At 43.6% G+C, this 15219-nt stretch overlaps 1 protein-coding gene across 2 annotated transcripts in view; it reads right to left on the bottom strand.

Moving 5' to 3' along the window:
- SIGLEC1 (sialic acid binding Ig like lectin 1) overlaps positions 1-15219 on the bottom strand; it is a 278498-nt gene that overhangs the window by 153522 nt on the left and 109757 nt on the right. For both annotated transcript variants that reach the window (XM_069205241.1, XM_069205252.1), the window contains one exon: positions 9383-9637. In XM_069205241.1, coding sequence (XP_069061342.1) covers positions 9383-9637 — 255 coding nt within the window. The remainder of the gene's footprint in view (positions 1-9382; positions 9638-15219) is intronic.

Here is a 15219-nt window from a genome sequence, read left to right as displayed (position 1 = left end):
AAAAGTTTCAGTGTGTGTATTTCTTTGTATGCATGTTTGTATATTTGTGGTATAGTACACCCGTGCCCAAAGGCAGTGGAGCACTGTAGAGGGTCAAAAACAAGAATAGAGTAAATGAGTGATAGGATAGGTAGCTGATTTGTGGGCTGTTAGGCTTCTTTAAAGAGGTGCATCTTCAACTCATTCCTAAACTGGAGTGGCTTTGAGGTGGTCCTGATGGATACAGAGCTTTTTTTTCAAATCCAGGGTGCATGGATGGAAAGGACTGTTGACTTGTTTTCTTTTCTTTACACTTCTTAGTCTGCAGTCCAATAGTGTCCTGGCTGTGGGTGTGCCATGAGCCACCAGAAATGGTGAGCTGGTCTGCTGGATAAGCAGGGGTGCTGACCATGACAGCTGTATCAATGATGCTGCTGGTTTTGAAGATGATGCTGCCTGACAAGGGGTGATGTTATCATATTTCGTAGGCCCTGGATGAGACATGCTGTTGTGTGTAGGATGCTCATAAGGGGTGCCAGTGTGGCGTCTGGGAGGCCATGGAGCAGGGCATTACCATCATCCAGGTGCGAAGAGTACAAAGACTTGAACTGCAGTTCTGAAGTTGCTTTCTGGAAGAAATGGTTTCCCTTCTTTAGAAGACAGAGCTGATACCAGACTTCTTTGTTTTTTTGGCATTGTGTTCCTTTGAGAGTGAGGCTGGTGTCCAGGGTGATTCCCAGTTGGCAATTAGTGAAAGTTGGGATTCTATGCCATTATAGTTCATGTCATGAGCCAGATTTTTAACTGTTTGTTGTTCTTGGCAAATACTAAGAATTCTATTTTAGTTGGGTTGAGCCCAGTGCTTAATTTGTAAAAAACATAAGTGTCAGGGCCCTTTTCGGGAGGCCACTGCAGCTTAGACCACCTATAGCCCTCACCAATGCTGCCAATTACAGTATCAACACAACTAAACATCACACTCCTACAAGTACGACAATTCAGACTTTTCATATCCATTAAAAATGACTAATACCTGCTGCCCAAGCTATTCTTATAGTTTTAGGTGGCAGGCATTAGCCATTTCATTGTGTATTGAATTATCAAACAACTGTTGCTGTGCTCATCACATAATTAGACAAACAGCACCACCATGTGGCAGCTGCCATAAGCACCGGTGCTGACAATAAAGTGCCAGTGCCGAGCACCGGAAACCACCAGGTTACATTCAGCACTGGTTGAGCATCAGGTAGGGGCTTGACATCCACCTCTGAGTGATGTGCAGGCAGCATTGGAAGCCTTGGATGTCTGAAGCAGAGGAGAATTTCAATAGGGGTTGTGTATCATGGGAATGTTGATGAATTCTGATGCTGTTATCTATGAGTAGTGCACCAAATGGCTCTAGAGAGAGGTTGACAGGGAACATTGCGGAACTCTGGGGTAACCCAAAAATGATGGTGTTCCTTTGCCACCTAGAGGTGCCCATGTGAACAAAATGGTGTTGGTTGGAAAGATCGGAAAAGAACTAGTTAAGGACATAACCAGTGAATCCCATTCGAGACTCCAGGATGTGCATGAACGTAGTATGAATGTCTGTCGAAGGAAGCTGAGAGGTTCAACATTATCAGAAGTTAGGGTTCATCTTAATCGGTGGACTGGAGGACATTGTCTGCTTTGTTTAAGGAAGCAGTATCCATGGTGCAGCATGATCTGAAGCCAGACTGGTTGTCAGGCAGGAAATGGTCAGCATCAATGTGATGTTGTAGTAGAACATAGACTGTATTTTTCAATGATCTTGCTCATAAATGGCGATTGAATGACTGGTCAGTAGTTGGCTAGGCCATCAGAGTCTAGTGTAGCTTTCTTTAGGAGTGGGAGGATCTGGCCTGGCTTGAGAGCATCTGGAAAGATACCTTAAGGAAGGAGGCATTGATAGTGGTGAGTAGAGGTCAGAGAGCTTCCCCAGAGAGAGGATAAGGGTAAGACATCATCTTCATAAGAAGTGGCATTGAGGGAGTTGAGTATGTTGACAAGATCTGCAAGGAAGAGGGCTTTGAAGGATGACCATTGCCTATGTGCTATTGGATCGTCTGTAGATGTTGATTTCATTGCATTTTTCTGTGTAGTGAGGAATAGTAGGTCTGGCAGGGAGTTAATGTAGTGCTTGACTTGAAGAGTGTTCTGCTTCTATTGGGGGTGGCTTCATTGATAATGTTGGTATAGTATATTGCTTTGGCTGATGTGATGAGCTGACTAGGTGTTCTGTGGAGGGGCTTCAGTATTATGGGGCCATCTGTTGTTCAGTTTTTTCCATTTTCTTTCCTGTCTGTGGGTGGATAATTTTTTTGCAAAGTATTTAGGGTAGAGTACCACACTGCTGAAAGGTTTTGCTTGCACTTTTTTGTTTTAATTGGGATGTCAACGTTCACATATTTTTCCAAAAATATATTGAAATTGTTTAAAACTGTGTTGGTGTCAGATGTGGATTTGAAAGGGTGAGAGATGAGCTCAAGCATTAGGTTTTCTATGGAGAAGTATTTGAACGATCTGAAGAATTGGTCTTCTTTTTTGTGTTGGCTTTGGTTTGCTGATAGGATGCTAAGCAGGCAAAGAGGGATTGCACTGTGGTCAGATAAGTCCAGGGGTATGGATTGTTTGCATTGAATTGTTGATCACTTTAAGAATACAGGGTCACAGAGGTGGCATTTCCAGTGTGTGGGTTGTGTGATATGTTGTACCACATTGAGTGTGTTGATGAGTTTAAGGAGAGGATCACTTTTGTGTTGTTTTGTTGAGTTTGTGGTATATGGGAGTCACCCAAGGGGGTGGTGTGGACATATCAGATGGACAAGGTGGTGAGGAGATCTGAGAATTCATCAATGAAATAATTGTTCTGCCCGGGAGGTCTGTAGGTGAGTTGAAGGTGGCAATCTGAGTTGCACAGAGCAGAAAATGGCATGTCTGCAGCTCCATGCAATTACATGCTTACCTAGGGTGCAGGACCAGGAGGATTTATGAATGACAGCAAGGTATCCTCAATTCTTATGTGCATGGTCCACACAATGGATGCAATAGCCTGTGAGAAGAAGCCTGTCTGGGGTGTGTTAGGGTGTACAGGTGAACCATATTTCTGTGATGTTGAGAGCATCAGTCTTGTGATAGGTGATAAGATCTGCAATTTCTATTGAAAAGTGTACTGTTCAGCGAGCGCTTGAGAATTATTGAGCATCAATAGGAATGAGTTTTCTGCAGTTTGAGGATGTGTGGCAGTTAGTGAGATGAGTACAAAGTTGGATCTATAAGTTGTATGAATGCTAGGTGAGTGATTGGGTCGTCTAGGTCTGAATGTGATTGTGGGAATTGTCAGAATGGGGTGAAGCGTGAGGCACATGATTATAACTTATCCTTGTAAATTTCAGTGGACCAGGCCTTCCTGGCCTTAAGAGGCCCAAACAGGAGCTGCCCATGTCCGTGTTCACCATTTTCTATGTACGCCTGAACAATGGGATGCCAAGAGGAGTTGACTAAAATAGGGAGAAGGCAGGAATTGATGTCACCTCCTGTGCAGATGGATGATGGGAAATGAAGTTTCCTTCCCTGTTTTTTTCTTTTAAAGATGCTTTTGGCGGGAAATCATGGATGTCACTTCATGTGCAGATGGATGATGGGAAATTAAGTCACCTTGCCAGGCTTATTCTTTTGAAAATGGTTTGGTAGGAAACCAGCAATGTCACTTCCTGTGCAGATGGATGACGGGAAATGAAGGTTTTCCCCTTCTGGTCTAGGTGGGTGAAGGGAAATTAAGTCCTCTTGCCATGCTTCCTCTTTTAAAATTTAAAGATGGTTTAAGTGAGAAACCAGGTATGTCACTTCCTGTGCAGAAAAATGTATGTATTTACATATTAGAGAGGTATACAAAATTATATATGTAGCATATTTAAGTGTGCTTCAAAGAGGGAAAACACAGCTTGCTGTTTGGAATTGGAGATTACAGTCCAATTGGACAGGGTAAGTGAACTGTTTCTAGAGTCTGTCCTGCTTCATTTTTCTTCCTTTCAAATTATGTTTAATTAATCACATGTGCAGCCATTGCGTGTTGGTCTCCTCTTGGGATATACGCAGGCATACAGGGCCTTTGCTCAATGTGCCTTATTAATGATGCAGCAGAACTTGGTTTTGATCTCTGCATCCACTGGGAGCTCTAAGTGGGCAGTTGATGTGAGAACATTCTGGGTTTCTAGCTTTGAGGTCTTTGGACCTCAGCAAGGACCTTTCCAGGACTTTTTCAGGGAAACCAGAGTGGATATTTGTGTCCCTCAAACGTGCCAGGACAAGGGCTCTCGTCGGTAAATAGAGGCGGACAAGTTTTTGCAGAAAAGGGAGCTGCATCTTTATACCCTTTGTCACTCACTACAGATACCCGCTTTGATCTACTGGTGCTGAGTTCTAATCCTGGCAAAGGCAATTCAGTCTTCCATCCTTTTGAGACCAGTCAATTGAGTATATAAACATTAGGCAGAAGTACCATTTATAACATGGAGCTCGTACCCTGAGCAAAGCTGTTGTATGAAACACTTTTAAAACCAACTCTTAATTATTTTAAAAGATCTTACACTACACTAGTCTTCTGAATTGATAGAGGGGCAACCCCCAGCTGCAAAAAAGGTTGGTTAGCAGTGCAAGTGTTACTTCTACCCAGGCCAGTCAATAATAATGCAAATTTTACACTGGGTGGTCAGGTAAATGTTGGGGTAAAACATGTGCAAATGTATGTTAATAGGACCACAGTCCTCAGTTGTGTTCCTAAAGCGCGGAGAATTTCACAGTATCGATTTCTGGGCACTGAAGCAGTGACCACCCTTTAAAACCTTTTGCAAAGGTGAATTTAAAATGATGATGTAGTGGTCACATGTCACTGGGATTGGTACAAGTATGGAACAAGTCATCTGTACAGAAGGAGGGAGGTTTTCCAGTGCAAGTTATTTTTCTTACCAAAAGGCAATACTAAGCAATCGGTGCCAGGGTTTTGGAGTGAGGGGGATGTTCCATTCTGGGACCTCTGTAGCTGTTTCACTGAGTAGATGGGGAACAGATGCACTGTCAGAACAGATGAAGGAGTTCCTTTATGGTCTAATTGAAAGGCTGCCAGGCATCGGATACCTCACCTGGCCGGTCCATATTTAAGGTTCCTCTTGTGGTCGACTAGAATTTATCGATGGAAGTGCTTCTGCTGACATAGCAGGAGCACTTTCCCAAAAATGATTCAATGCCACTATACAGCCAGTCCATGAAGGCATGACTGCCTAGTTGGTGTTTCGTACGTTTTTCAAAGGCAACCCACCAAAGCCGGTGTTTGTTTTTAGAAAATGTGAAATTAATGGTCCTGATGGGGTGGGAGTTGTTTAAGCATAAGAGAGATACTGATAATATGTTAGCATGGAAAGGCACTCCCCAAATGATGCAGCCCATCTGACCACAGGAAATGGCAGTTGTGGGGTAACTGACCCCCGCAAAGTTGTGTCTGATGGTGGAGCAGGCTGTGGAGCCATTGTCAGAAGCACAGGGGCTCCCCCACCTCTAAATGATGTGGTGGCATGCAGTAATGGGTGGATGGGGCATACTGTCTTTTTGTAGGATGTCTTGTTTCAGTCCATCCCTACATGAAGCCCCAAGAAAGCATACAAAGTGAGGTAAGGGGTGCAAGGTTGTCTATCCCATGGTGTACAGAAGAAACATGACTGTGCTACTGAATCTGACCAAGGGCTGGCTAAGGCTACACTGATAAGGAGCATTATTGATAGATAGAAATGTAATCCACAAGGGCTTGTGTCTATACTAATTGCTCACTTTAAATAATGGTGAGTGATAAATATAACACACACAGCACAGCACATTGGACAGGCCTGCACATTGCTGTGTGCGCAACAGCACCTATCTTTTTGGAAACCACATCCAAATGAACACATCAGGCAGAACATTTAGACCACATCTAACACACCTTAGGTATTCCATAGAGTAAGTTATCACCAAACTCAAAGCAGTGCTAACCATAGCAATCAAGAAACCATCACAACCTCCCACACAAATATTTTAGGCGGAACCATTTTATAAAAAAAACACACATTCAGCACAATTCAGTGGTTAGATATAGATGGACCTCTTCAAGGGCACAACAGCACTCCACACTTCACAAACAATAAAATGCTCCACAATAACACATAACAAACTGCAGTTAGTTCCACTAGATGACTTGTGGCCCCCAGCAATACACCATAAACTCAATCGCCTCTGGCACATATTTCATTGAGGTTTCTGCTGTCCTCCAAGATACACATACATGAATAGGTAAAGACCTATGGCTACATACACCAAACAACTACTTTACCAAACATACAGTCAAAACATTCAGCAACATCAACACAGGAAGATCACCACACTACTCATGTGCTGGCTCCAAATAACATGATTTCAGACAGACTTCTGAAGGAACCCTCCAGACAAGGGTGTGAACATAACTGCATCCAACGGGAATGCAAGGCCATACTAATGACTGAATACTTACAGAGATCTCTGCAACATCAGATCATAGAAGATGAGATAAGTTCCTTTACAGGGAAGGTGGCTCAGTTGGAAACATTTTGGACCAGCTGATGTGGGTCAAGTCATTATCCTAGACACGTTGCTTCGTATTGCATATCTGACCGCTGCCCAGTGCAACGTTTTAGACTTGTCCTTATCGATTTTTATCACAGGGGTTTCACTGCCTGCTACTGTTCGCCATATTGCTTTGACTGTAGTTATAGCTTCCTTGTTTTGAGGGCTCCATTGTCTTATCTCTTAAGAGGAGGGTGGTCAATCGTTTACAGACTACAAGGAGAATCCTCACAACAAAACACCCCGATAAACAGCAGTAATATCTATGCTCAGCTGCTGTCTTCATTCTCTTGCAAGGGGAGATTTTCCCCTACATGCTTTAGAACATGGGTACTCGCAAACATTTTCCCAGGGGCCAAAAAGTTTGGTCTGTGATGTGCCTGGGGGCCGCATTGAGGCCAGGGCAGTGGCGGTCGGTGGGGTGGCTGGGGGGATTGGTGGCAAGGTAGGTGTAGGAGAAGTAAATTATATACATCTAGTGGCAGAACTAAACAATGGGAAACCAGAAAACCTGGAACTAATCCCGGCTTACCCACTTTTCCAAATTGTGTGATCCTAGACAATTGTTTAGTCTCACTTTCTCTCCTTTTTCTGCATTATCACATTTAAGATGGCCTCGAAATACATGATTCATGGTGTGCTGCACAAAACCTGCTTCTATGTTTGATTTATTAAAGTGTAATGTTGTTCATGTATGATAGGAACCCAGGCCACCCATAAAGCGCACATACCAAGTGACTTGTCTCTTTAATTTACTATTGGTGATGTCCTCAGGGTTAGGGAAATAATTAATGTTTCCAAATTTATGTTTGAAAACTATCACTTTTAAATGGATACATCTCAATGCACTGATAAAATAAATTGTAATAAGGCGAAAAGGTTCTGCATGTTAACTAAATACACTTTTTTAATTTGGAAGAGGCTGTCTTAGTTTTACACTTGTGTTGCAAGATGTCTTTAAAAATGAAGGCGTTTCTAAAGTTAAGTGCAGGAGTCCCTAGTTACTTCCTTTCTTTAACACCAATGAGCTTGAAATAAATGATTGTGCGTGTATTTCATATTTTGATTGTTAGTGCAGAGTCGAGCAAACAGCTGCCCAGTGCTCCTGTTGCTCGAAGGGCCGCATGTAAAGGTCAGAGGGGCCGCACGAGGCCCGCGGGCCGCACTTTGAGTATCAATGCTTTAGAATGTAGCAAACCTGCACCTATGGATTTACATCTCTGTCTCAGTGCAGTTGTTAGCCCATGTGGAATTCACCAATATTTCCAATAGTGTTCAAGGAACTCTGCACCAGCCACAGATTTCCAGGCCTACTACTGGGAATGTCAGACGACTATTCCTGTGGGTCCTGTGTCTGTTGTGCGAAGCTCCTCAAAGCACAGAAGTCAACACAGAAGGAGTGGAGCCAGCTGGCAAACACATACCATTTTATCTCTTTTTGGAGAAAACATGTTTCCCTGTGGAGAGAGCTCTTCCCCATTCCCTTCCGTCTGTGTGGGTGAACATTTTCTCTTGGAGTAAATCTCTAACCATTTCCAAAGTGGAAGAGGGTCAGAAAGGAGCTTGGGAAAGCCCACAAATGTACTTGGTTGTGGGTAATCCATGGAAGTCATTTAGTGTTCGCCAGGGGGCTTGCCCCTTGTTACCCCTGGCACTGCCTTTGTCACCCTGGCCTCAGAGGTGTTAAATTCAGTGCCAGGAACACAGTGGCAGCTCTTCCTTATGGACGTCAGTTGTGACTCCATTCTATTTGTCTTCTGTCAAATTTCTATTACACTAATAGTGGAGTAATAATACATTATTCACTATAGTGTAATAAAAATGGAGTACAGTTCGTTGGAATATGCCCCTTCCTGGCAGCTGAGTTAAGTAAAACGTGCTTTTAAATGTATGTTGTGCGCGTGCTTTCGGGTGACAGTGTGTTTATGTGACAGAGTGTGCGTAAGTGTGGATTGTGTGTATGTGTGTGCGAGTGAAAATGGAGGTCAAAGGGCGTGTGATGTCACTTCCGCTTCCCCTGGCATTTCGGTGAATTGACGTCCATGGGGTAATCTCAAACCTATAAGGCGATGCCAATCCCTGAAACACTCATTCCGAAGCTCTTGAGTGGGATTGACAAGGCTTGATGTATTTGAAGGATTCTAAATCGTAGTACAAATTGTATAGCCTCAGTTTACATCTTCCAGATCGTATCAGTCATCCAGAGTTCACTCAATGATCCAACTTAAAATTGCATACATGTATGGCATGTATCAAAAAACACTGACATTAGTACCCAAAAGACACACGTGGACAGCATGTTTGAAAATCATTACAACGTGAAGGAGAAATATACAACCAACAGAACCTCTCAAGGAGAGTTCACCACTTCTTATTATAGTTCTGAAATTTAATTCCATTTGGCTACATAACTTATTGCATTGGTTTCTTCTAGCATCAATGACCAAATAATTTAGAACTATTTCGAAAAGAGCTTTTCTAGCCAAGAAACTCACTGATGTTTCAAAGATCAGTTTTGTTCATCAGTGACGAGGAATAAAAAAAATTCTGATATTTTTATTTTTAATGAAATCTACATGCATCTCAATTATATTGCCTATTGTAATGTACTGGGTTCTTTTTTACACACTCTGTGCATGCATAAAATTAACCATTACTGAGGCATTTGGTATAAAGAAATTACACACATTCCACTTGTGTGAAGCAGAGCAAGAACTACAAACAGGATAAACCAAATTGCAAACCCACTTACACCGCACGGTCAGCGTTCTTGGTGGTGACGTAGCGCTTCCATCTTTGCTCTCTGATTTGCAGTTATAGGACCCGGCATCCCCACTTGCTACGGCTTCGAAAATCAGGGATCTCTCTGAGCTTTCCTTCAGCCATTTAGTGTTCTTGAACCAGACGTATCGTGATACCACATCCTCGCTCCTGGTGGCCATGCAGGTCATGGTTACCGTTTCGCCTTCACGCACTTCAGCGGATGGCGAAATAAGTACCTTCGCAGCTGTGGGAGGAGGAAGTAATTTAAAGCGGTGCAGTTCAATAAAAGTAGAATATACCTCTCTAGCATGGCCTTTATTCCAGTATTCCAGATGTAGGAATTGTCTTATAAGTCATCCGGTCTATGATCATCATTGTGGCAAACTCAATCTACAACTGGAGATGCATTGAACATGGGAACACTCTGTATCATCAAGGTCTAATTACAAGATCATTGTGTATAGAATCTGGATCCTCACACAATTCCATCCACATACGGAATGTAGTACTATGTAAAATTTGTCAGAATGTAAATTCTTTTGCATTACTAGATTTAGGAATAAGGGCAAAATACAGTATAGCTGGTAAATTTGTGGTTGTTTACTTCCTTCTAAGGTTTTTTCTGCTCTATTTGTACAAATGCATTTCCTCCAAAATATGGATAGTGTACATGAGGAAATAAGGTAGAAAACATCAACAAACTGCCCTGGGTTTCATAACAAAAGAGGGGTGGTGGTGCTGCGCTCTACTGAGGAAGGACTAAATCCAGAAACACGTGTCTAGAGATACACAGCACTAGCCGCACCAAGAAGGGTGACAAACTACAGACTACCACTGAAGTAGGTGTGAACTTGTACCGCAGTTACCATAATGCATTGGGGCAAATTGAATGCTGGGATGTCAGGCAGTGTGCTCCCACCCTCCTATCCTGCACTTTCATGGTGGTTAAGGAGACAGGATTTTGTCACCTGGAATAATATAAAATTAAACAGGCCAATGCATATTTCTGCTAAAGTTACCCATGTGGACCGACTGCCTGGGCACTATGCATAGGTGTAAGTCTATCGCAGGAGTAATGCTCAAACACAAAACAGGTGCTGGATGAGGTGACGGAGGAGGGGCTTCTAAACCCAAAACTAAGGATCACCATAGAGGATTTCCTTTGATAGCCCTGGGGGGACACTGACCACCACACACTGGCCTCTCAACAAAGTGATACAATTTTATAAGTCACCTTATAAATACAGCTCAGTAGATTGTCCTTGGCTCTCAGGCCAGCATAGGCGTGGCACAATATAACATCTTACCAGATGAAACAGACATTCTGTGCCCACGCATCACCCACAACTTACCTGGAGACAATGATTATCATGTAACTATTTAATCTGTCTGAGAAGGTCAGGAATACATTGAATTCAACTGTGGGTTACTGGAACAATTTACCCCGAAGGATGCACAGATTTAAAAAAAACACTGTGTAGTTGTAAAAGTTTTTATTAATATCGTAATGCCTTGTTCTAGTGCAGGATATGTGAAAAAACGTAACTGGAAATACTAGCATTGTGGTGAGTGAAATAAAGGCAATGCATGTAAATAGTATTAAATTGGCAACATGATTGATATTGATGACAATCTGATGTTGCAATTTGAGATTAAATCAGTTCACTCAGTTTCCTTACTCCTTGATCCGATGCGCCACTTCTCTTGCGTCGCCCCGCGCCACCTAACGACACTGTGGTTGCGCTGTATTTACATTACGGTGCCATTAGGACAATAGCGTCAACATTTATGACGCTATTGTGACGCTTTGCTGCACTAGCGTAAAAAATGTTGACGCTAGTGCAGCAAACCACAGGGAGGCCCACTGATTAAAATGGGTGCGTCATTTTAACGCCTGCTCTGAGCAGGCGTTAGAAATGACTTAAAAAATGGTGCAGTGAAATGTTGTAAATTTCACTGCACCATTTGTTTGGGCTTCCCTGCGAAGGAATGCTCTCCTTGCATATATTATGCCTGGTGCAGGCATACTGTGGCGCAAAGGTTTACAAAGTGGCGCAATGCAAGCATTGCGCCACTTCGTAAATACGGCGTGGGAGAAAGGCCTCCTTAACGCTGCCTTAGTGTAAAAAAAAAAGAAAATCACGCTAGGGCTGCGCAAATACTTAGGGTCTTGTAAATATGCCCCTAAGTATTTTTCCAGTCCGCAACCTGCCTGAAGGCAAGTCCAATCTTCGTCTATAATTTGTTGTTCTTCTGATCACAAGCGCCCATATACGACCTTGATGGAAGCAGTTTGACATTGATGCTCCTTCTGTAATACCTGTAATCTCTCTCAGAGAGGCTATCACAGACTTTATATATTATTTGTCAGCATTACTATGAACAAAATGAGCCTCATTGCCGGTGATGTGCCAGCATTTTTTGCAATTAAAAGACCAATAGGACAGAGCAGGGCTGTGTGAGAACCAAAGGACGAGGGCGCTAGGCATTGAATTAGAGGAAATCCCATGTAGGAAAATCCATTTAGGAAAATCCACACAGGAAAAGCCACACAAGACAAAATTCCAGTGCAAACCATAAAGGTTTATTTCACAATTAAAGAAAAGTTACAGTAGGAAAAGCTCAAATGGTTGGACAGTTCAGTTCAGCCTCAATCAATAGTTCAATATTTTAAATATAACGTTATAAAGACTGTCTCAGAGAATATGCAATAGCTCTGAAATTATTCTAAGTATAAATCAACAGAGTTTGGTATGACGCCTGCCAGTGGGAAGACCAGGGGAAAGTCTAAGTACAGATTAAATAAACAGACTAACATGGAGTCTGCTCTCTAAGGAAAGCCGTATGTACATACTTTCCAGTATGCGCCTCTTGTCGGATACACTGCACACAAATAGGAAATGGGTAGTTATGCTCAGTGCCACTCCCCTCTCCTTTAGGCTGCGAAGGTGGAGAGATAGATATGATCAATCACCTCACCTGTGACCTGAAGAGTGTAGTTGCGAGGACTGCTCTTGCCAATAAGATGGAAGGAAGGAGCAGTCCCTCCCTCTCTTATTGAACCTAGATTGCCTGACTCAGGTTTCACCAGAATACAAAACTAAGGGGCAGCCCTGCATTCCAGGGACCTGGGAATGTCAATGTTAGAGAAACAACAGCAGTTCTCTCAGAGGAGGTTTATGGTTGAACTCCCCTGGCCGAATGATTTAGCAACAATCAACTTGCTAAATGTATTAGCTGTATCAACACTTGAATACTACGAAAGAACCACACTGTACCAGGATGAGGTGCTCCAACGCGAAGGCGCAGTGACAGTGAGTGGGAAAAGGAGCAGAGGGTGTGTGAAGTGCTATACACAAAGCATATATACAATACTAGGGGCTGACATAAATGCATATTTTGACACTACGTCTCAGTCTATGAGTACAGTGTGTACACAAATGTAATTGGCATCAGTCCACTAGTGTGGTTGTTGACATTTCGACCCTAAAAGGCATTATTTAACAGGGCCATCAGGGCCAAAAATGTGGTAGCAACCAGTTTTTGGACCTTGAAACCTGGCAGATATTGATATTTGAGTACGACCCCCTTTGAGTTAGGACCCCAAGTGGTGTTCTCCAACACATAGAAAGGATACCTCCAAGGTCTGATATCATGAACCGTCAATGGATCGGTACTGCTTGGCCCGCACAGGCTGTGAGCCAAGTGGCTGACGCCAGTGGCCTAACAAAGGCCCCCACAGCCCCTGTGGTGCGAGTAGGGAGGGCGAGCTCCAGGTGGCCACATCAGCACAGTACACTGTGCACGGGAGGCAGGCCCCTGACTGGGTCCAGAGGAGAGGCCCCCCCTCAAGTTATTTTGCAGGGGGGCCCCCTCAAGTTTCTTTACGCCACTGACAGACGTGTAAAGAAAAACATGAAATAAGGGAAAATGCAGCGAGAGGCGCACATAGGTACACAATGAGCATGGGAGAGAAATAAATGATGGGATAAGTAAGGGTGAGAGATGAGTGGATAGAAAGGGAAAATAGAACCGGTGGTGGGGGAGTAAGGGTGACAGAAAGGAAGCAAACATAAAAGGAAAGGTGAACAAAAGGTGAAAGGAAGGATGAAAGAGTAAAAGAATGACCATTGGAAGCATGAAAGGATCGATGGAAGGGTGAAAGGATCGATGGCAGGGTGAGGGGGTCGATGGAAGAGTGAAAGGATCGATGGAAGAGTGAAAGGATCGATGGAAGGGTGAAAGGATCGATGGAAGCGTGAAAGGATCGATGGAAGAGTGAAAGGGTAGATGAAAGGGTGAAAGGATCGATGGAGGAGTGAAAGGATTGAGGGGAGGGTGAAAGGATCGATGGAAGGGTGAAAGGATCGAGGGCAGGATGAAAGGATCGATGGAAGGATGAAAGGATCCATGGAGGGGTGAAAGGGATCGATGAAAGGGTGAAAGAATAGATAAAAGGGTGAAAGGATCGATGGCAGGGTGAAAGGATTGGTGGAAGGGTGAAAGGATTGATGGAAGCATGAAAGGATCGATGGAAGGGTGAAAGGATCGATGGCAGGGTGAAAGGATCGATGGAAGGGTTAAAGGATCGATGAAAGGGCGAAAAGATCTATGGAAGGGCGAAAGGATCGATGGGAGGGTGAAAGGTTGGATGGAAGAGTGAAAGGGTAGATGAAAGGGTGAAAGGATCAATGGAAGGTTGAAATGATCGATGAAAGGGTGAAAGGATCGATGGAGGGGTGAAAGGATGGAGGGGAGGGTGAAAGGATCGATGGAAGGGTGAAAGGATCGATGGAAGAGTGAAAGAATCGATGGCAGGGTGAAAGGATCGATAGAAGGGTGAAAGGATTGATGAAAGGATTGATGGAAGGGTGAAAGGATCAATGGCAGGGTGAAAGGTTGGCTGGAAGAGTGAAAGGATTAACTGGTGAATGTATGAATGGATGGGGGGATGGAAGAATGAACAGATGGTTAAAATACAGATGGACACATGAACATATTGATAGGTGAAAAGATGGATGGATGGATGAATGCATGGATGGATGGTGCAATGAGTGAGTAGTTGGAAAGGTGAAGGGATGGACAGAAGGTTGGATGAATAGATAGAAGGTTAAAGAATAGATAGGAGGCAGGAGGGTGAAAGAAACTATTCTAAGGAGGATTGCATTTGCTCGCTTCACACGCGCAGTCTGATTAGAGTTATGTTTCAAGTGGTGTTTTTGTAAATTTTCTGCAGTGATGCGGGGTACAGCATTATTTTGCATCACCCTAACACGAGATGCGTGGAACTTGGCAGGGCTGCCTTATGTATAATGGGGGAAGGGACCCCCTACAGCTGGGTGCAGTAAGTGGCTGCACCTGGATGCAGGGGGATGCCTGGTAGGTCCCTGTGGCCGAGGCACCCTCGGGAGTGCACTGACTCAGTGCCACCTCTATGTGGTGCTCAGTGAGTCACCTCCTGATGGCTTGTTTGCCTTTGGACAAGAGTCTATAGCAAGGCATGGGTGCACAAGTAAATGATTCCCTCATTGTCTTAAGGCCACCATCACACGCAAATAAATGGTTGGTCTCTTGAGATTTCAGGGGCAATCTGTGTTACAGATGGGCCACGTAATGCCAAAGTGGCCACACACCCCTGATGCACCCATGATTCACTTTCCACAACATACAGCTGACCTTTAATACCAGACATATAAAGTGCAGTGCAAACTGAAGCAAAGGGCAGGCTAGGGTAGCAGTGTGCTACTCCCAGCTACTTGTCCTTGATATCCTCGAGAAGTAGAAGTGTTAGGCACTCCTGCAATAAGAAATGTGCTTTGTCTAGAA

The sequence above is a fragment of the Pleurodeles waltl genome, chromosome 1_2 (genome assembly GCF_031143425.1).
Source record: "Pleurodeles waltl isolate 20211129_DDA chromosome 1_2, aPleWal1.hap1.20221129, whole genome shotgun sequence".
Classification (NCBI taxonomy): domain Eukaryota; kingdom Metazoa; phylum Chordata; class Amphibia; order Caudata; family Salamandridae; genus Pleurodeles; species Pleurodeles waltl.
Note: the sequence above shows the minus strand (reverse complement) of the source record. Positions and strands in the feature narration are given on the sequence as shown.